Consider the following 21,528-nt stretch of genomic DNA (forward strand, 5'->3'; position numbering starts at 1 on the left):
GCAGACAGAGCCGTTGATTTGGCTTTAAGGCTCTGTGTGAAGTCAGGCGCTGTCATGTCTTCAGAGAAAAGCTCCCGGTGAGGCAGTCAAGCGGGTTTCGGTTGGTCAATGTTCATGAGGGTGAACACCGGCGGGAGGTGACGGAAAACAGGCACCACTCAGTGTGGGTGTGTGTGTGTTGTGTGTGTGAGGGGGAAACCAGCGGAGACGAGGTTTAGAGACGCAAAACCCCGGAACTTGAAACGGTCGGAAACGAGCTAACGTCAGCTAGCTTTTCGTTGACAGTGTATTTGCTGTCAAAGCAGCCGGAGCTCACTCAGACTCGGAGGACGGAAGGCGGAGGCTTCTTCTCACGTTGTGCTCTCATTTTCCAGCCTTCCGGGCTTTTATTCACACAGCAAAGCCTCTGGAGTTTCCGTCACTTTTTTTAACCACTTGTGGATCTAGACGATGGCATCAAGAGGGGGCTTCCCGGCTCCTCAGATGAATCCGACTCTGAGCCCCATGAATGTTGGCCATGTCGCGGGCATGAGGATGCCTGGTATGCCGCAGTCTCCCGCGGGTTACCCCCGGAGCATGAGCAGCGCTCCTCAGTACCACCAGGTTTGAGTTTCCTTTTTTAATGCTTGACCTCGCTTTATTTAGTTGAGAAGTCACATTTTTCTTAAAGTGTTATGTCTGTTCTGCTTTTACAACAATCATTAATTTATTACATAGTATCCATAAGTAAAATTAATCTTTAAGTGTATTAAAATGCCATATTGTTGATGGGACTTCCGCCTTTGAAAGGGCTCTATAGTAATTTCCTTCCCTCTGCTAATTTGCCATAACTCTTTATTATATAGATTTAAGATGCTTTTTATTTAATAAAAAATAGAAATGTAACAAAATAAATGTTTCCTGTTCAAGTATGAAGGAGAAAGTCACGTGGTTGGCCTTAGCCTCCTGTCAGTTAGTGAAAACAAAAGTTTATCATCACCACCATCTGCCCCCAGGGCAAACCTGCAGAAATGATCCCAGTTCTGCTACCATCTGCAGTTTCATGTTGTTGAAACTGCCATGCACAAACCCAGAACTCTTTCTTTTGCCAGTTAAAACATGCAGGGCTTCGGTTATTTTACTTGAGACCAGATAAAGAAAGTAAACACAGCACATTCTACATTGAAGCCTTAAGAAAAGTGCCATTTTCTCATAATGATGCAGCTTAATACCTAAAAATACTGTGCATGATCAGGATGAGTGCTAAAAAAAAAAACACCCAGCATGCATATTGTTGCTGCAACACTCACAACAACAACAAAAATAGCACAGTTTCACAATGTGACAGTTTGTGAAACATTTAAAACAAAGAATGTGTAACATGAGTTAATTGATGTTGTTTGAAACAGAAAAGCAACAATTATATTAACTCAGTTCAAATATTCCAACCTATTGAATCTTAAGGTTTTATGTTTAATTCTTTTTTTAATTATTTTTATTATAAAACATTGATTTAATTAAAAATAGAGAATAAACGGCTACAAAATGTAGTAGTTTTCAATGAGCCACTCTTCTTGTGCAGAATATTATGTCTTTTTTTGCCATTCTGCTCTTTATACAGTAACAAGTTATAATAAGCTGGTATTAGCTGGTTGATCAGTTGCACATCTGGTAATGTAGCCAGCCTGCATTCAGCTGCTTAACAGTCACATTGCTAATCGCTTGCCAACTTTGGTTTTAATGGCTGTAACTCCTTCCGTTTCCATGCCACGACTGTCCATATGTGATGGACTGCAAATATTTTCAACCCCTTAGAAAACCCCTACCACTCCAGTACTTTCTACTGCATGTCGTTTAATGCACATTTGAGTGGTTCTGACCTTTTTTAAAACCTCAGTAGATGCCTGTCATCAGTTTGAATTAAAACACTCAACCGTTAAATCTTCAGAGAAGATAATTTGTTGATTATAGCACTGACCAAGACATGGCTTTCCACACATCTTTTTTCAGACATGTTTTTATATCAAGAGGATATATCTAGAGGAAATCGTACTTTGATACTTTCGTTTATTGTCAAAACCTGTGGTAAAACTTGAGGGGAAAAAAAGTCCAAAACAGACGGGGCCTGGAATTACAGACAAGTTACAGTGGGTTCTGAGAAGTTTAAAGAATAGCAGACTAAAGCTATCAGTCGGGCCATCATTCCTAAGCTCTTCTTTTGGGGCCCACTGCAGTCCTGCTGAGGGTGAACTGCAGAAGAAGGGGAGGACTGCTGCTATGTGGTGGATGTGACGATTATATTATTCAAAACGTTGGGAGCTGCTCAAAAATGTCAGATGTCTTTTATTTTGATGGGAATCAAATAAAATACATTAAAGAAAACAAAATGTACCAATCAAAAGAGAAGGATTTAGTCTTGTTTACTATCAGTTTTAAATTATGTCATGTTTGGATTGACATACTGCGTCTCAGCTTGCTACTCCGGCAGAGAAGAGGGTCCTGCAGAGGATAGTGAGGGGAGCTGAAAAGGTCATTGCAAATGCAGGAGCACCAGACTGCTACAGTTTTCTGTGCTGCTAAGATTATGCATTTCATATTATTGCTGTTATGTTTTATCTCATTTATAATTTTTTGTACCAATCTGTAGAATGATTGCTGAGAAACAGTTTCTACCATACTATCAGCTTACAATAAAACGGCAATAAATGAATAAAGTCAGTTTCCCTCTTTTTCCTCCAGAGGTCTGGGATGCCACCTGGCAGAGTGGGGGGCCTCATGGGGTCGATGGGGGGTCAGATGCCCGGTCCTTCTTACGTTGGTGGCAGCATTCCTATGCGGCCAGGCATGGGCCATCATGGCATGGATGTGTCAAGGAAGCGTTTCCTTCACCAGCAGCATCAACAGCAGCATGATGCGCTGGGAGGCCTGAGAAGAGGGTAAATCCAGCATGTCCTAGAACAAAATGTTCAGCTTCCTGTTTTCTGCTGACATCTAACTGTATGTTTTGGCAGAATGAACAGCCGATATGCCTCCAGATAGACGTTTCCCCTGTAGAACCTTCCTCTGACTTAATTTTAAAACACTAACACTGAAAAATCGCTAGTTTTAAGTGTTCTTTCCTTAGTAATAACTTCCACACTGAAAGGTGCCGCGGTCAGTGGCCTGGGTTAGTTATGGTGCATTCACTGCTCACCAAAAGTTCAAATTCTTAGACCAGCCATTCTCATATCAGGGCCAGTCAAGAGTCAAATTGGCCGATTCCAGTATTTTGTGGTCCTGATTACTTTATTTGACAAACAAAGCCAACATGAGAAGAAAACCAAAGAGCTAATTTTCTGGCTAATTGAGACTTTTAATAAAACACCTGCCCTATACCAGGGCCTGGTTGTAATATTTTTGTTTGTCCTTTCCTGAAGCCAACAGAAGATCTTTGAAAGTGGCTGTTACAAGTAAGTACTGTTAAAGCTGTTGGTGACACGAAGAGACCGGTATCTCATGACTTCCCTTTGGCTTTCAAAATAACAAACACAAGAGGCTTTTTTTGGCTTAAGACTGCTTGGTGACGCCACGCTGCACCACGACGTGAAAAAATGCCATCAGCCTTAATGAATCTGTAATGTTTTGAGGTTTATTTAGTAACACAGTAATGCAGAACTAGGGAGCCACATTGTCTAAAGCACCGTCCTGAATGAGGGCTGACTGTATAATTAGATTAAAAGAACAGATCAGCTCTTGTGTGTTTAGTAGCAGATAATCAGTAGAAACCTAAGGGAGATTTAATAAAGAACTAACATTGGCTATGATCGTGTGATCACACTGTGAAGTTGTCCACCAGTATTTGATCATCAAATATGGTCCTTTAGTTCATTTACTGAGTTCTTGAGAAATTGGTTAACCAAAGAATGATGAGACGCAACATGGAAAGGCTTGTTGGAAGTTAGATACGATCGTTTTCGTGTCAGGTAATGTTTTTATCTAAGCTGTTATGAACTCATGAGTTCTTCTCTGGTTGGTTTAGAGCAAAAAGGCGCAAAATGGCCGACAAGGTTCTCCCACAAAGGGTAGGTAAACATTTGAGTCATAAAAAAATAACAATCCATTAGAGATGAGTAGATTTCATAAAAACTTCACCTTCTCTTGATGTTTAGATCCGAGACCTGGTCCCGGAGTCTCAGGCCTACATGGATCTTCTGGCCTTTGAGAGGAAGCTGGATCAGACCATCGCTCGAAAACGCATGGAGATTCAGGAGGCCATCAAGAAGCCGATCATGGTAACTCGTTTTCATCATGTGCTGTTGTCGTTTTTTCAGGTTTTCAGGCTTTACAAACAGCAACAACACAAATTTAGGAATTAGAAGAGCTGCAAAACTTTTTTGTTTAAGAATCAATTACTATTAGAAATATTGATACAGATGAGCTTTTCTTGTTTAGTTTAACCCCTTATCAAAATATATTTAAACTTCATGGACACATAGACGCTTTGTTTATTATTTGCATAACAGGTCTTCGTTTGAGCCAAATTTGTGTTTGAAAACAGTTTCTGTAAACCAACATGTGGTCAGAAAGGCTTTGAAAGAAATTAAATGACGTCCGTGTTAGGTTGCAAGAGGGAGCGGGAAAGTACTACAGCAACACTTTGATCCATTCTGAGAATAAACTGCTGCACAAAAACCCCTGGTTGTCCACCGGCAACAACTGTGCAGATCAGTGAGATCTTTTTCTCGATCAAAGGAACCTCTGTTCATTATTCAGCAATGAGATGAAAACTCTCCAGGAAGCAGAGATATTATTATCCAAGTCTGCCATTAAGAAAAGAGTTCACAGGAACAAATCCTTAAGAGTTTATCTCGAGTTGCAAACCATTCATTTGCATTTACAATTAAAAGAACAGCCTAGACTTTGCCAAACAATAATCTTGAGTTAAATTACACCAAGAAGAACATAGGAGGCATGCAACGTTTCATAATCCAAAGCATAAAACGTCTTGAAAACCTGGAGGGGGTGTGATAACATGGTCGTGCATGTTTTCCAACTGGATTACTGGTTTATTGGTGATCCAGTTCATCTTGCAACCGCGCACATTGAGCACAATGATAAGATGGGTTAAAAAACATCTATAAAGCTCAAGATTATTGGACTGAAACCAAGAGAGGAATTTTGGGTTCTCATGACGAGCATTATATGACACAAAGGATGAATACATTGAAGCCAGTTGTTAATTATGGAGAACAATCTGTGATGCTGTGGGTCGGTTTTCTTCCAAAGGCTCAGAGAACGTTACTGTATGGCATCATAGATTTTTGTTTTCCTCGCTGCACTGAAAAGGTTTCTCAAATCAAATGTCAGAGCTTTCTAGATGTATTTAATGTAGGATTATGCTACTGCAAGAAAACACTTATTTTAAGGTCTCTTAGACATCTTTTACTAGTGATGCCAGCATGTCTAGAGGGTGCTGTAAATCTAATACGTATTTTATTAAACAACTGTTGTGCCAGAGCCTTTTAAATTTGTAGCTTTTTGTCTCTCTCCTCGACACAGCAAAAGCGAAAGCTTCGGATCTACATTTCCAACACTTACACTCCCAGCAAGCCCGAGGGTGAGGAATCTGAGAAAGTGTCCTCCTGGGAGCTGAGAGTGGAAGGCAAACTGCTGGAGGAAGTAAGTGAACAACGCAGCTGGGAAATTAGAATGTTTTTGCTCTCTTTAGATGTTTTCGTGTCCTGACTCCAAGTATTTTGATCCGTGTTGTTGTGTTTCTGTAAGTTTCAGTCGGCCCTTGGCTCAGACCTCGTAGCCAGATGTGCAGTTTTCTGTTTTCCCACCCCACAACAGCTAACACACACACACACACACACACAAGCTCATGCTCTCTGTTGAAACACGGAATTGAAACCACTGGCCGTTGCATACCACGAGCTGACAAGCCTCCCCTCCCTCCATCAATTCCAGCCCAGCTCATTGTGTCATCTGGGGCCACAGAAGATGGATCTTTTTTTTTTTTTTCCTGTTAATTTTTTCCCTCTTGCTCATTGGTTCAGGCATGTGTAGGAGCTCCACTTGGAGCAACTGAAAAGAAAAGAAAAGAGGATGTCAGGGAAGGAAAGAGAGGGGTCATGTTGAGCAAGCAGGCCTTGACAGGGCAGTCAGGAGGCTGGGGTGCGCTGGGGGTGCAACAGCTTTTTCTACTCAACAGTTTGGTTCCTCACTCCCAATGTGGTCAGAGCTAAACAATGCAGCTGTGGACTGACACCGCAGAGTAAGGAAACACTCAGGCCAAGTGTGTTTTGCTGTGTTTTCACGGTCTTTGTGCTCTCTCTCTCTCTGGTTTCAGCCTGGTAAGCAGAAGAAGAAGTTCTCCTCTTTCTTCAAAAGTCTTGTGATTGAGCTCGATAAGGAGCTTTATGGACCTGACAATCACTTGGTCGAGGTAGGCAATGATGATTTAGTTACACAACAAGATTAGAACATTGTTAGAACACAGACAACAGAATCCTATAAGCTCATAATTGGTTTAACTATTATTTCAGATTCTTAATCAGTACATTAAGTGAAAAGTTGTGGCCAGTCTGTCCTTAACTTTTCTTCATATAAATAGTGTTTAAGCATCTACAGCCATAGATATCCAATATTCACACCAGCTTATATGATCCGGAGTATTTTTAAACAATTACAAATGCAGTCCTTTCACTGTATTTGTATTCATACCCCTATTTATATAATTATTCACATTTTTCATATTTCCATGGATATTATTGGTATTTTTGTGATAGACCAACACAAAGTAGGACATGGTTTGAATTTAGAGGAAAAGGATACATTGTTTTTTTTTTTGGTAGAACAATCCTTTAGTATAATTACAGCTCCAAGTCTTTCCAGGCATGCCTGTTAGCCTTGCATACATGTAGTCTGAAATGTGTGCCCATTCTCTGCCAGACTGGAGGAAGAGCATCTGAAAACAGCATTTTTTTGTCTCACCACAGCATTTCAATTGGATTTAGATCTGGACTTTGACTGGGCCATTCTAACTAAGAATAGGCTTTAATCCTTCCATTGTAGCTGTGGCTGTACATTCACGGTCATTGTCCTCCTGGAAAGTGAACCTCTGCACGAGTTTCATTCCTTTTGCAGCCTCTAACAGGTTTTCTTCCAGGATTCCCCTATATTCGGCTTTATCCATCTTCCCATCGACTCTGACCAGCTTCTCTCTCCCTGCTGAAGAACAGTGTCCCCACAGCGTCATGCCGCCATCACCATGTTTCTGGGAATAGTTTGTTGCAGTGCTGTTTTCTGCCACACAGAGGATTTCAGAATCAGAATCAGAATCAGAAAAGCTTTATTGCCAAGTACGTTTTTGGACATACAAGGAATTTGTTTTGGCATAGTCGGTGCAATACAGTACAAGTTAAACAGTACAAACATATCTACAATATAATATAAATATAAGTGCACAGTTTTAAGTGAGTGAGAGTAAATATAGAGCAGTATAAGATGCAAGAGCAATACAACAGTGCAGGTGATCATTGTGCAAGTAAAGCAGTGCAAGTAAGCAGGAGTCCAAGCTGAGCGTTAATGTAACGCATAGAGTTACAGGTGTCCTGTCAGCAAAAAAAGGGGGGGTGTGGGGGAAAGGGGGAATGTCAGGGTGGTTTCCGGGCTTTGTTAACCAGGCTGGTGGCAGATGGGAAAAAACTGTTCTTGTGGCGTGAGGTTTTGGTCCGGATGGACCGCAGCCTCCTGCCAGAGGGGAGAGTCTCAAAGAGTCTGTGACCAGGGTGGGAGGGATCAGCCAGAATCTTCCCTGCCCGCTTCAGGGTCCTGGAGGTGTACAGTTCCTGGAGCGACAGTAGACTGCAGCCAATCACCTTCTCAGCAGACCGAATGACACGCTGCAGCCTGCCCTTTAGCATGTATGCTAAAAAGTTAAGTTTTGGTCTCCTCTGACCAGAGCTGCTTCTTACATGGATGTGATAAACTGCAAATAGGGCATCTTGTGGCTTTCTTTAAGCAGTTAATTTATTTTTTGTACCTTATTCCTTAAAAAGGACAGACTTGCAAAGAACACAACTAATAGTTGTCCTGCCAACACATTTTTCTATCTGAGCTGTAGACTTCTGCAGCCCCTCCAGTAAAATGTATTGAAGTTTGTGATTTTAATGTGACAAAATATGAAAACATTCAAGAGGTATGTGTTCTCTGTTATGTTATAGCTTTCTAAACCTGAATAAAATGATATTTGTATTGTTTAAATCTTATTGTTTTTTTGCATATATCTTTTCCAGTGGCACAGAATGCCCACCACTCAGGAGACTGATGGTTTCCAGGTGAAAAGGCCAGGCGATGTGAATGTGAAATGCACTCTTCTGCTCATGCTTGACCACCAGGTAGCAACACCACTTTGGTACATTTTTTTGCATAATTTGACTTGTTTAACTTTGTCATCCAGCACTCACTTTTGGCCAACATTCTTTACCTTTCACCTCCGTTCAGCCCCCACAGTACAAACTAGACCCTCGTTTGGCCCGTCTTCTGGGTGTGCACACGCAGACCCGGGCCAACATCATGCAAGCTCTCTGGCTCTACATCAAGAACAACAAGCTGCAGGACAGTCACGAAAAGGAGTACATCAACTGCAACCGCTATTTCAGACAGGTGAGACCGCAGATTTTCTGTTGAATTTAGGTTAGGGCATTTTAAAACTCGCAGTATCTTCTGGTGAAGCTCATAATTTGCTGGTTTGGACTCCTTGTGATGCTGACAAATTAAATCCCTTCTCATCTTAACCTTTCTGGCAGATATATGGAGCTGTCACCCCCATGTTTTACTCTGGGCATAGTTTTCTTTTTGCCCAAAAAGGTTTAGCTTGGTTTCATCGGACCATGCCATATTCTAACTCAAACAAATAGGAGGTTTCAGTCAGGCCTGGATGTTTTTATGCATTTCAGCCCTTCTTATTACAGAGTTATGTAAAATACAGCAGGTTGTTGCCATGTTGGAGGTTCCTGTCAGCAGGCTCTTCTGACCAGATACCATCTTGTGCATTATCAATTGTGAAAAACTTCCAGATATGTTGTCAGAGATTATTTGCTATCACTCTCCTGACTGAAACCTTAACGAAACTCACCAATTTCTGCATAAATTACTAATAAATTAATAAACATACATACAGTATACCAGTCAGCCACAACAAGACATCTCTGACTTATGTAGTCATGGACTTCATTATTAACTCAAAGGTCTGGGTCTTAAACATCAGTAGCAAATCCTTGAAGTCCTGGATGCTGTGAAGTTGGACCTTCATGGATTGGTTTTAATTGTCCTGCACATCCGCCGGATGCTAAGCTGTCTAGCATTCATTTCTGAGTCCTTATGAAACTCAGTCATATCCTTGCATGTCATCTATTCTCCTTCCATCACGTCTCCTTCAGTGGCAGATTCTTCACTTCCTGCGTGATTTCACAAAGATAGATGCCGTTGTAAAAAAAAATCATCATTACATAATGGCTGGTCACTAAGACAAAACTATGCTGATTTAACAGATTCTTAGTTGTGCAGCCTGTTTTGACATGTATTGTACAAATATTTACCTTTTGTTAAGGTGTATTACTCATTCAGCATTTTGACAAACCACCCCTCAGATCTTTGGCTGTCCACGCATGAGGTTCTCTGAGATTCCCATGAAACTGGCGGGCCTGCTGCACCACCCTGACCCCATCATCATCAATCACATCATCAGGTAAAGGAATATTTATTGTCCAGTCTCTGTTTGGGTCTGTTTTTAGTTACTTCTGAAATGATTTAAAGTTGAAAACTGTCCTGTTGTCTAAAAGGAAGTAAAATTTGAAATTGAATTTTCTTTCTGAAATCTTTGAAAACTAACCCTGATTAGCAGCAGTCAGCAACTCTCCACCTTTGTGTCTTCTCTGTGTAGTGTGGACCCCACAGATCAGAAGAAGACAGCCTGTTACGACATTGACGTAGAGGTGGACGACCCTCTGAAAGCCCAGATGAACAGCTTCCTGTCCTCCACCACCAACCAACAGGAAATTGCAGCTCTTGAAATGAAGGTTGGACCTTAACAGTGAATCGCAGCCAATTTTACACTTATACCATAAAGTGTTCTTTTAAATAAAAGATTTCTCAAAATTTTGCTGTGTGTTACAGATTCATGAAACAATTGAGTACATCAACCAGCTTAAAACTGAGAGAGACTTCATGCTGAGCTTTAGCAATAATCCACAAGAATTCATCAAGGACTGGTTGAAGTCTCAGTGCAGAGATCTGAAGGTAAATACATTTCTGATGCACTTTCCTACTACCTTCAAACCACCGGGGTCTTGTTGCAGGGAATATTTTTGTAATTGTTCTTTATAGAGGCCTTTTTTAAAAAGGTCGGTATTTAACATTGTTAAGGCATGATCTGGGTAAACATTTAAAAGTGAAGTGTCATTTATTAATAAATAATATATGAAAAAATGAAATCATTTACATGGCCTCTTACCCCACATCAGACATGTATAAAACCATCTCCTGCGCTGGCAAGTCAATTTAAACTTGACTAGGGAGTAGATTAAAACAAACTGCTTAAAGAGCATTCTCCAGTTTGTAAATTGTTCTTTGTGAATCCATCATTTAGCTAACAATTATTCAGAAATTACTAATTTCCATTGCATTTCAAAGCTGAAAGTATGGTTTAAATGTGCTTTAAATGAATTGAACTAGAAAACTTATTGGATGCTTAGTATATTTAAGTAGGACTACAACAAAGATGCACACACAGAAATGCAACCTGTATTCATGAAACACAAACTGTGATGTCAGCAAAACACTTAATCCAATATATACAAAGATTAAACCAACCCCATAATGAAGCTATGCTTAGACAGCTAAGATTTATCCTAGTTTAGAAAATAATTATACTATAGCTGAAACAGTGTTAAACTTAAAACGAAACATGTTTAAAGGTACATTTTTTCACCCACCAACTATGAATTTTATACCTTAAAGGCTCAATCATTTTCTGTTGTTTTGATGCATTCCCTAAATCAGTTTTTCAGGTTTCAGCCTTTGGTATAATGTTTTGATTTCAAAAAAATGGTTTTCAAGGGTTTGGAAAAAGCTTCACTGTGTTTATGAAGTGTTTCTGTTTCACCAGCTGATGACGGATGTAACAGGAAACCCAGAGGAAGAGAGGAGGACTGAGTTTTACGAGGAACCCTGGGTTCCAGAAGCAGTGGGCAGATACGTTTATTCCAAAGTAAGTGCAAACTGACAAAGTTTTATAGTTGATGACTTTAATGTTGGTAAAAGGTTATGGCTTAAATGTAGTTTTGAATGCTATTTAGACTCAATTTCCTTTAAAAAAAAAAAAAAATACCCACGGACCTACCCACTCTTGTCATCTTATTCTTAATCTTGTGCTGACTAATGGCTTAAGTCTAAACCCTGTCTTTTTTAATCGTTTGCTGTGAATTGCTGATGTATAAAAGGGTTGAACTGAACTGAAACAAATGCAACGGCACTGAACTAAATGACAGGTTATTTCTGTTACTGTCTGCAGATACTAATCCTACTTTGTTTCAGGTGCAACTGAGGAGGCAAGAGTTGGAGCAAGTGTTGGGCATCCGACTCACCTAAAAACACATTCTAGAGTCATCACAGCCAAATGTCTGCTTAGGTTAGCTCATACAATGTTAATATCTGCTTATTTGAAACTGGAAATCGATCAGCCATTTTTGCAGGTTAAATGTTCAACAAGGCCTTCTCTTACCAAGAATGTGGAACAAAAATGATTTATGTGTTATTTAGTAATGTATTTGCTTGCATTGTCTGTCATTGTGAGCCTTTTTTTAAACAAATGTGCCTTGTTTTACATGTTCTATTATATGGTACAGAATCCTGAAAACCGATAAGTGCTGGTGCTGTTTTTTTTTTTTTTTTTTTTACCATTTGACTGTGTGCTTTATTTAAAGGGGTCTTTTCTCATATTTTAAAAAGCAGTGACCTTTAGATATCGAAAGTGCCCACGTCTGATAACAAATGCTTTAAAGCATTGCAAAAATTGCCATTCCATTTTGATGTATATGATGTTGTACCTAAAAACATTCATTTTTACAGAATTGTTTGGCTTTTATCCATTTTAAAAAAGAAAACACCGGAACAGGAAACCTTTTTTATGCAAAAGTATATTTGAGTAGTATGTGCTGTTTATGTTTTTGATATTCTTTCAACATTTGATATGTGACAGGGCAGGATTGTCCACATGAGAAAGCATTCGACTTCATTGGCTTTCTCTATTACCTTTTGAAGTTTTACATGCTATTTTTCATTGTTTGTGTTTGTCATTGTTTTAAGACCAAAAAGACGAACCTTGGCATACTTTGTTGATGTTTATTAACAATTAATATTGCAAAGTTAAATGTTTCAGATCAACAAAAAGAACTTGTGAAGAGTTTAACTGAAATGCTCGGTTAATGCTGGTGTCAAAGTTTTGAATCATTCCACCTTATTGTGCCAAAATGGGTTTTGTGAATGAGAAATGTGTACAAGTATTTTTGTACAGCTTCTTTGTAAAAGTTTTGCTTATTGTTTGTTCAAAAGTCTTTATCTTTTATATATTTGAGGTATCTTTCAATAAAAGTACTTGCAAATGTTTTCAAAAGCTTTATTTTTTTAGGCTGTTCTGACAGAGTACAGCATATTTGTAAAATGCTTTCCATTGCATGGTTACGGCTGATGATAGCAGTACAGCGTCCGTTTTTGCTGTTGTCGTGCTGTTGCGTGTTTGGGCTGGTCCTAGGGCTCAGGTTCTGCAAGGCTGCCATTTCAACAGGTATATCTGGTTTTACTCAAACATTACCGCTCCTCAACTAAAAGCCAGGATAAACACAGCCTTCCTTGCTGAGTCTCGACTTGTAAACTGACACCGGTTTATAGTGGTAGTTCTCACATTAACGACAAGCCCTTCCTTATGCCAACCCAATCCCCCGAAGATGCCAGTTTGGCAAAAAAAAAACCAAACAAATCTAATCAGAATCATTGAAAACTAAAAACATTGATCTGTTAAAATTGATCTAGATAGATTGATAATTGATCTAAGGTGATTTGAATACCAAGAAAGCATTAAATGCCCTTTAATTAGGTTTTTACAAATGGAAAAAATAGTTCATGAATCTAAACATTATTTTAAAGAATCTCTGACTGGATTATTCTAAATTCAGCTCTGACCAAAGTATTTTAGACTTTAAACTCTGGGCTCGTAAAATGACTTGTAAATGATCCTTTAACACTTAATCGTAAACTATGAATCACAGACTTCAGCGTTTAGCTACCTGATGTGCACAACCATAAATTCTTAGTTTACAACTGTTCAGGGCACAAGGGTTGCCCATTACCATTGACTTGATATGCAATAGAATATTCCTTTGCTGCGCAACTGACATTTGTGGGGATCCTCCCTATCAAAAACCGCCATTTTATTCGGTTATATGGTTTTAATGGAAAAAGGTTCAAACCTTTTGCAATGTCTTTTTCTTTTTGTTCTTGTCATGCATTTCAATAACCTTTTAAAATTCTGTTATTTTTCTGTTATCTGTTTTTTAATTTGGTGTGGGGAATCGGCGTACCAGAGATGGTGGTGTTCTATAAGTATGCGTTAAACCCAACCATCTCAAACTGTGGTACAAGTACCACTAGTGCTACTTTAGTTACCTTTAGTGTTACTAAAATACTTTGTTGAAGCACACAGTGTACATTTTCAGTTAACCAAAACTTCTCATGAGAGGTGTAGTGTAGAAAATTATGACTTCCAATGGAAACTGAAGCAAGCAATGTGAATCAAGAAGTGCCAGTGGCTATTGCGCTGCAGCCTATTTCATTTACCTCTAAAATCAAAACTTGGACATGGGAATGGCATAAAACCCAATTTCACCATATTTAGTTTGAAAATAAAACAAATGAAAACTGTTCAAATTAATGAGATGCTGTTAAAGGTGAGAAGACATTTTTTTTCTGCAGCCATTACATAGAAAGCAGCCATATTTGATTTTGTTGTGGGGTTGGTAAGATACACTTACATTGCTATTTGAAATTCCATGTTTATGTATAGATTTTAACTTCTTAGCAAAAACTGTACTCAGAATTTAACAGCATCAGTGATGCAGTACCAATGAATAACAACTTTGTTTTTCGCTATTTTCATGAAAATAAGACTACAAACTGACATATTTTAGAAGTATGTTGTTTTTTTTTTTCAAATAACTGCAGTGGTATTTGGTATAGTAGGTTTGGCAACCACTGGAAATAAACTAAGAAACAGTAGTGTAGTTTTATAAATTGAACTGCAGGGGGCGATATAGGTTGTTAACTACAAATGCACGTCAAAGCAGAACACCGGAAATACGACTGCTCTGAAGCGGACGCAGAAATTTCAAGATGGAGGTAGACGGAGTCGACCAAGTAGGTGTATTTTTTTTGCCGTTTGGTTGATTTTTAATAACACCAATAACAGAAGTCTTACATTGTAGCGCATTTCAGTGAATAATTACATTGAATCAGTTGTGTTGTGGGAGTTCTATGGGGCGTTACGTTAAAAGATTAAGGAATCATTTTTTATTGAAAACAATGAATGTGTTCTGTAGCTTTGCTGTCTCATTGTAGCTGAAGCTGCTAAAGAGCCAGAAGCTCGCTGTCAACTACACGCTCGGCTGACATTCACTCTACTAACTCTTCCAAATGAAAAGCTTCTGTATGATAACTTCTGTTTTGACCTTTAAGATACATTGTGTATTTATAACCTACCAAGATTTTGGTTCATCATTTATCATCCGAACGTTTACTCAGTTACTAGCTAATGCTAACAAATGTTAATCAGTGCAAAAAAAAAAAAAAAAAAAGAGTTTCGTACTCAAAGCCCTGAGAAATAAAGCCAATAAATAAAAAATTAAGTCCGTTGTAACTTTTTGGGTGCAAGTAATTTCGTTTTCTGAAGGTTTTTTTTTTTTTTTTCCTTCCTTCCTAACTTTAATGTAACAAATTTTCTATATCTACGTATAATCTACTGTGAAGAAATATGCTTCTGTGCCTCAGATAAATAATCTCGTCGATTGGGCCTAATGGGAATATGAACCACAATTAATCTGAATGGGGTATAAAATAAAATCTTAGAAAATAATGTACAATTTACCATTTTTATATTCATTTACATACACAATCCAGCAAAATATTCAACTGGCGAGATAAATTAACCGATACATATATGAAGGGCTAAAAAGCTAATGTTTTCAAAGCGTCACATTTTGGATGCTTCTCGTTTACTGCAAAACTCAATTTTAGCTGAAATGGGCAATTTGTTTGGGGTTGTTTAGTCAAAACCTTGAAAAGTTGTTAATTTCATCTTTTAAAATAAAGTATTTTTACAGTACTGTCCCAATATTATCCAAAATACAGAAAATAGGCGTAAAGCAACTCTCCATATCCTACATGTTGTTACTACCATGATACCATAGGTAAAGAGTATTTTGTTAAATTTGATTTTTACGTTTTTAATGAAGTTTGTGAATTCTAAAATGTGTATGAGAAATTTGATTCACTTCATTTGAATGTTTCGACGCTGCTGCCTGTCATAAGATGAGTGTCCTGGAATTTTACAACAGATCTGTGTCCTGATCTGACTTCTTCATATTTAGGAAAAAAATAAAAATAATTTTACAAACCATTATGTTCATTTTAGATGATTTGGACCCTTTGATTAAGACCATCAACTTGCCTGATAAATGTTCAGAAAATATTTTGTTTCTGTAATCATCTCCTGTTTATCCTTGAATAGCCTCCTCCCCTTATTTTTTGGGGAGATACAGATAATATAAGCCTGTCCACTGTACATTTTCATCAGTGTTCTGAGATGTGAAAGAATAACTCAACAACAGATCAAAAAACATGAACATTCTGGAAAAACTCTTTAAAGATTTAAAATAGAAATAATGCAGGAATCTTGTTGACAGCAACATTTAACAGTTGTATTATAAAACCAAAAAATTAGTAATAATGTTGAACAAACACCATCATATGTTGCTTCTTTAATTATGTTGTATAAAAGGAAATCCTGCTGTGAAACATGTTCTTAAGGTCAAGTTTCCTTTGACAGATGGAGACGGGGGAGAGTAAAGGCGGATCCGGTCTCAGACAGTATTACCTGTCGAAGATAGAAGAGCTGCAGGTGAGAAAGATTCTAATGTTAATGGGATGAAGTTAAACTTCTCCTGTGTAAGTACCAGTGCTTATTTCTGCTTTCCTAACCCCCCACCCACCCCCTCCCCTCCCCAACAGCTGACTGTAAACGATAAGAGCCAGAATCTGAGACGTCTACAGGCACAAAGGAATGAGCTTAATGCCAAAGGTAGATTTTAAAAAAGACATAATTTCTGCTGTCATATTTCTTTTAGTTTAAAAGTCTCACAGGGCTTAATTAAAAACATTTTTTTGTCTTTTAAGTGCGTCTGCTGCGTGAGGAGCTGCAGCTGCTGCAGGAGCAGGGGTCCTATGTGGGAGAAGTGGTCCGGGTTATGGATAAAAAGAAAGTCCTGGTCAAGGTATGCTGTGTTCGTGGACTGAGCTGCATGTTGTTGCTTGACTGATTGGCGGCTTGAATGAACTGTATCCTTTGTCTACATAGGTACATCCAGAAGGGAAATTTGTTGTGGATGTGGACAAGAACATTGACATCAATGATGTAAGTACTGCAGCTGTTAAGTTTTAGGAGAAAACATTTTCAGTTTTTATACTACTGTCACTTTGTCACCAGGTGACTCCAAATTGCCGCGTGGCTTTGCGTAACGACAGCTATACCCTGCACAAGATCCTGCCCAACAAAGTGGACCCTCTGGTTTCCCTGATGATGGTGGAGAAGGTGCCAGACTCCACCTATGAAATGATTGGTGGCCTGGATAAGCAGATCAAGGAGATTAAAGAGGTTATTGAGCTGCCTGTCAAGCATCCAGAACTGTTTGAGGCTTTGGGAATTGCACAGCCAAAGGTGGGTGAAAGTCAAGGGAAGTTTGTTTCTCTAATATTTAGGAGTCAGTTTGGAAAGAGTTGTTTGTAAATCATGTCTAACCACAGTAAATACTCCAGCTAAATGTAGAAGTTTTATTGTCTTGGAGACGCAAGTACCTTTTAGAGAGGAGTTGTACAGGTCCTTCTCAAAATATTAGCATATTGTGATAAAGTTAATTATTTTCCATAATGTCATGATGAAAATTTAACATTCATATATTTTAGATTCATTGCACACTAACTGAAATATTTCAGGTCTTTTATTGTCTTAATACGGATGATTTTGGCATACAGCTCATGAAAACCCAAAATTCCTATCTCACAAAATTAGCATATTTCATCCGACCAATAAAAGAAAAGTGTTTTTAATACAAAAAACGTCAACCTTCAAATAATCATGTACAGTTATGCACTCAATACTTGGTCAGGAATCCTTTTGCAGAAATGACTGCTTCAATGCGGCGTGGCATGGAGGCAATCAGCCTGTGGCTCTGCTGAGGTCTTATGGAGGCCCAGGATGCTTCGATAGCGGCCTTTAGCTCATCCAGAGTGTTGGGTCTTGAGTCTCTCAACGTTCTCTTCACAATATCCCACAGATTCTCTATGGGGTTCAGGTCAGGAGAGTTGGCAGGCCAATTGAGCACAGTGATACCATGGTCAGTAAACCATTTACCAGTGGTTTTGGCACTGTGAGCAGGTACCAGGTCGTGGTGAAAAATGAAATCTTCATCTCCATAAAGCTTTTCAGCAGATGGAAGCATAAAGTGCTCCAAAATCACCTGATAGCTAGCTGCATTGACCCTGCCCTTGATAAAACACAGTGGACCAACACCAGCAGCTGACACGGCACCCCAGACCATCACTGACTGTGGGTACTTGACACTGGACTTCTGGCATTTTGGCATTTCCTTCTCCCCAGTCTTCCTCCAGACTCTGGCACCTTGATTTCCGAATGACATGCAGAATTTGCTTTCATCCGAAAAAAGTACTTTGGACCACTGAGCAACAGTCCAGTGCTGCTTCTCTGTAGCCCAGGTCAGGCGCTTCTGCCGCTGTTTCTGGTTCAAAAGTGGCTTGACCTGGGGAATGCGGCACCTGTACCCCATTTCCTGCACACGTCTGTGCACGGTGGCTCTGGATGCTTCTACTCCAGACTCAGTCCACTGCTTCCGCAGGTCCCCCAAGGTCTGGAATCGGCCCTTCTCCACAATCTTCCTCAGGGTCCGGTCACCTCTTCTCGTTGTGCAGCGTTTTCTGCCACACTTTTTCCTTCCCACAGACTTCCCACTGAGGTGCCTTGATAAAGCACTCTGGGAACAGCCTATTCGTTCAGAAATTTCTTTCTGTGTCTTACCCTCTTGCTTGAGGGTGTCAATAGTGGCCTTCTGGACAGCAGTCAGGTCGGCAGTCTTACCCATGATTGGGGTTTTGAGTGATGAACCAGGCTGGGAGTTTTAAAGGCCTCAGGAATCATTTGCAGGTGTTTAGAGTTAACTCGTTGATTCAGATGATTAGGTTCATAGCTCGTTTAGAGACCCTTTTAATGATATGCTAATTTTGTGAGATAGGAATTTTGGGTTTTCATGAGCTGTATGCCAAAATCATCCGTATTAAGACAATAAAAGACCTGAAATATTTCAGTTAGTGTGCAATGAATCTAAAATATATGAATGTTAAATTTTCATCATGACATTATAGAAAATAATGAACTTTATCACAATATGCTAATATTTTGAGAAGGACCTGTATGTGATGGTTAATTAAATGACTCCCTGGCAGCTCAAACTATGAAGATATCCAGCTTGCAGTATTCTCAAGCAAACAAAAATCAATATTTAATAAAGTTTCAAGTTCCAGATGATCACGTTTATTGACTGATCAGCTCCAGACTGACTTATGTATTTGTTTTGCTTCTTGCTTGCAGGGTGTGCTGCTGTATGGACCACCAGGTACAGGGAAGACCCTGCTAGCTAGAGCTGTAGCCCACCACACTGACTGCACCTTCATCAGGGTCTCTGGCTCTGAACTGGTCCAGAAATTCATTGGAGAAGGTGAGTTCCCATCTATTGTCAATTCTGCAACCAAATTCCTAAAAAGTCTCTTTTAGATCCATAATATCTCCCTGCTTCGTCCCAGGCGCTCGTATGGTGCGCGAGTTGTTCGTCATGGCGAGAGAGCATGCTCCCTCCATAATTTTCATGGATGAGATCGACTCTATCGGCTCTTCTCGCCTGGAGGGCGGCTCGGGTGGGGACAGTGAGGTGCAGAGGACGATGCTGGAGCTGCTCAATCAGCTGGATGGCTTTGAGGCCACTAAAAACATCAAGGTAACACAGATGGTCTTCGGTTTTCTTTCATGAATGTACAATGAGACGAGCTGTACCATAAATAATACAGCCACTTAGTTCATTCAAGTAGCATAGTATGGTAATTACTTTAAAATAGGAAACTGGAAAACACAACTAAGTTTTTGAAAATTTAAAATTTACTGTAACACAATTCAAAGTTTAGCTACTAATTCATATTAGGGCTGCAGCTAACTGTTATTTTGCCAATGTCGACTACTTCTGTTGATTAATCGTATAGCAAAAGGTGCTTAATATGAGATTATCATTATTATTTGTTTTACAGAATTTGAACTAGGGGAAGCTAACGTTATGCCACTCAGAGTTCTGGATAGAGCATATTTACAGACAAAGAAGGGTTTTCATCTTAAATGCAAAATGTATGTCTTGTGTAAATTTGTTTTGTTTAATTATTTAAAATTAAAAATGCACTGGTCAGAATTTTGTTGCCAATTTCAAATCTCCATTTTCTTTTTTTTAAAGATTTGATTTGCCGATACGAATCTTAGCTGATTCCAGCTTCTCTTGAAGAGTTATAGCATAGCAAGTATGTTTTCTATTCTTTATGCCTGATATGTTATTATCTTTTTATATTAGGAGCAGAGGCTACATCACACATTGATACTTTTACTACTATAAGTAAAGAAAAAATGACAAAGTTGACATTTTAAACTTTCTTTACTGTGTTATGGTAATGCCATATTGGCGATTAGTGCGGTTAGCTTGACTAAATGTAGCCTCTGCGGTGTACTCCATAAAGAATATAGATCCTTAACTTTACTCCTTCACGACAGACGGCAACTCAGCTTTTCTCCGTTTATTCTTCTTGATATCTGCTGAAGCCTCATTCCCCATTTAAAACTAGTGTTCAACTGAACAACTAGCTGACCTTCATAGAAAGTTGTAATTTATATAATTTATATATTGCAAAACTCAGTAATGATATCAGAACGGCATATTTTCCTGATTTTAGGGAAGCCTGAGTTGATGTTTTTATGACAATCTTTAAAACTTTGTCCAACAGAAACTCATAGAGCACAAAATGAAAGGCGTCTTCTTCCCTCATTAAGAACTTTCACACCAAAGTGGTTTTAGCTTAACCAGTTAGAACTGATGAACTCACTGATCTCAGGTCAAACTTGAAAATCAAATTCTGTTGATCAGCAGCGAATTTTTCTGTCCATCTCTAATAAAAAGCCCTCACCTGTTTTCTTCTTTCCTACCTAATGTGGTTCTGGTACAAATATGGTCCCAACAGTTTGAGATGATGAAAGCCATGATGCATAAATTAACGTCAGACATTTAAAAAACACGTGTTGTTTAGGAATGATATACAATCGCCCATAGCAGAATAACTGACGTGCTTTTAAACTGTTCACTTATCCAAGCGTGACTCTGTCTCTGCAGGTCATCATGGCCACCAATCGTATTGACATCTTGGACTCAGCTCTGCTCAGGCCAGGAAGGATCGACAGAAAGATTGAGTTCCCCCCTCCTAACGAAGAGGTTGGTTATATGACATCTTCCCTTAAAGGTTAATATTTTCGTTATCTGTTTAATAATATGCACACTTCTGCTTGTAACAGGCCCGTCTGGACATCCTGAAGATTCACTCCAGGAAGATGAACCTCACTCGTGGCATTAACCTCAGGAAGATCGCAGAGCTTATGCCGGGAGCCTCTGGTGCAGAGGTTAAGGTGGGAATTATTCGTGTTATTTTAAGCATTTAGCCGCCAGATCAGGGTGACCCCGACTAAAACTGCTTGGGTTCGTTTTAGGGAGTCTGCACAGAGGCAGGGATGTATGCTCTGAGGGAGCGGAGAGTCCACGTCACCCAAGAGGATTTTGAAATGGCTGTGGCAAAGGTCCGTACATCAACTTACCCTAAAATACTGACGCCAAACAATAGATCACATGTTTTTTTTTCAGTCTTCTAAAACCTCTTTCTGTTAACCAGGTGATGCAGAAAGACAGCGAGAAGAACATGTCTATCAAGAAGCTCTGGAAGTAAAAAAGAAAAGTGTGGGGTTCCTGCACACATTGCAAATACATATGTATATTTTCCTTTCTTTGTTTGTACGAGTCCATAATTAAATGGTTTCCCTGGTAACTTCTTGTTCCTTGTTTCTAAACCACAGTTTTCTTTCAAATATCT

General features: G+C 39.1%; 2 protein-coding genes across 2 annotated transcripts; both read left to right on the top strand.

Moving 5' to 3' along the window:
• smarcd2 (SWI/SNF related, matrix associated, actin dependent regulator of chromatin, subfamily d, member 2) lies at window positions 1–12,630 on the top strand. The gene is made up of 13 exons (XM_047377750.1): window positions 1–603; window positions 2,719–2,915; window positions 3,998–4,040; window positions 4,128–4,250; window positions 5,518–5,637; window positions 6,311–6,406; window positions 8,259–8,360; window positions 8,467–8,628; window positions 9,615–9,712; window positions 9,908–10,043; window positions 10,141–10,263; window positions 11,132–11,233; window positions 11,560–12,630. Exons 1-13 carry the CDS (start codon window positions 451–453, stop codon window positions 11,611–11,613), a joined length of 1,509 nt encoding a protein of 502 aa, XP_047233706.1. The 5' UTR covers window positions 1–450; the 3' UTR covers window positions 11,614–12,630.
• Window positions 12,631–14,350: 1,720 nt separating this feature from the next.
• On the top strand, window positions 14,351–21,483 carry psmc5 (proteasome 26S subunit, ATPase 5). The gene is made up of 12 exons (XM_047376293.1): window positions 14,351–14,433; window positions 16,121–16,192; window positions 16,303–16,372; window positions 16,468–16,565; window positions 16,649–16,705; window positions 16,778–17,008; window positions 18,953–19,079; window positions 19,165–19,355; window positions 20,781–20,879; window positions 20,960–21,070; window positions 21,152–21,238; window positions 21,331–21,483. The coding sequence occupies exons 1-12, from the start codon at window positions 14,410–14,412 to the stop codon at window positions 21,382–21,384; spliced, it is 1,221 nt and encodes a 406-aa protein (XP_047232249.1). The 5' UTR covers window positions 14,351–14,409; the 3' UTR covers window positions 21,385–21,483.
• The last annotated feature ends 45 nt before the right edge of the window (window positions 21,484–21,528 follow it).

Source organism: Girardinichthys multiradiatus, chromosome 10 (genome assembly GCF_021462225.1).
Source record: "Girardinichthys multiradiatus isolate DD_20200921_A chromosome 10, DD_fGirMul_XY1, whole genome shotgun sequence".
In the NCBI taxonomy this organism is placed as follows: Eukaryota; Metazoa; Chordata; class Actinopteri; order Cyprinodontiformes; family Goodeidae; genus Girardinichthys; species Girardinichthys multiradiatus.

Bases quoted from the DNA above. Each gene is read 5' to 3' on its own strand.
- smarcd2 (XM_047377750.1), top strand. From the start codon at position 451: ATGGCATCAAGAGGGGGCTTCCCGGCTCCTCAGATGAATCCGACTCTG. The intron at 8,361-8,466 runs GTAGCAACACCA...ACCTCCGTTCAG, and splicing joins TGCTCATGCTTGACCACCAG to CCCCCACAGTACAAACTAGA. The intron at 10,044-10,140 runs GTTGGACCTTAA...TGTGTGTTACAG, and splicing joins TTGCAGCTCTTGAAATGAAG to ATTCATGAAACAATTGAGTA.
- psmc5 (XM_047376293.1), top strand. From the start codon at position 14,410: ATGGAGGTAGACGGAGTCGACCAA. The intron at 16,706-16,777 runs GTAAGTACTGCA...CTTTGTCACCAG, and splicing joins AGAACATTGACATCAATGAT to GTGACTCCAAATTGCCGCGT. The intron at 19,080-19,164 runs GTGAGTTCCCAT...GCTTCGTCCCAG, and splicing joins CCAGAAATTCATTGGAGAAG to GCGCTCGTATGGTGCGCGAG.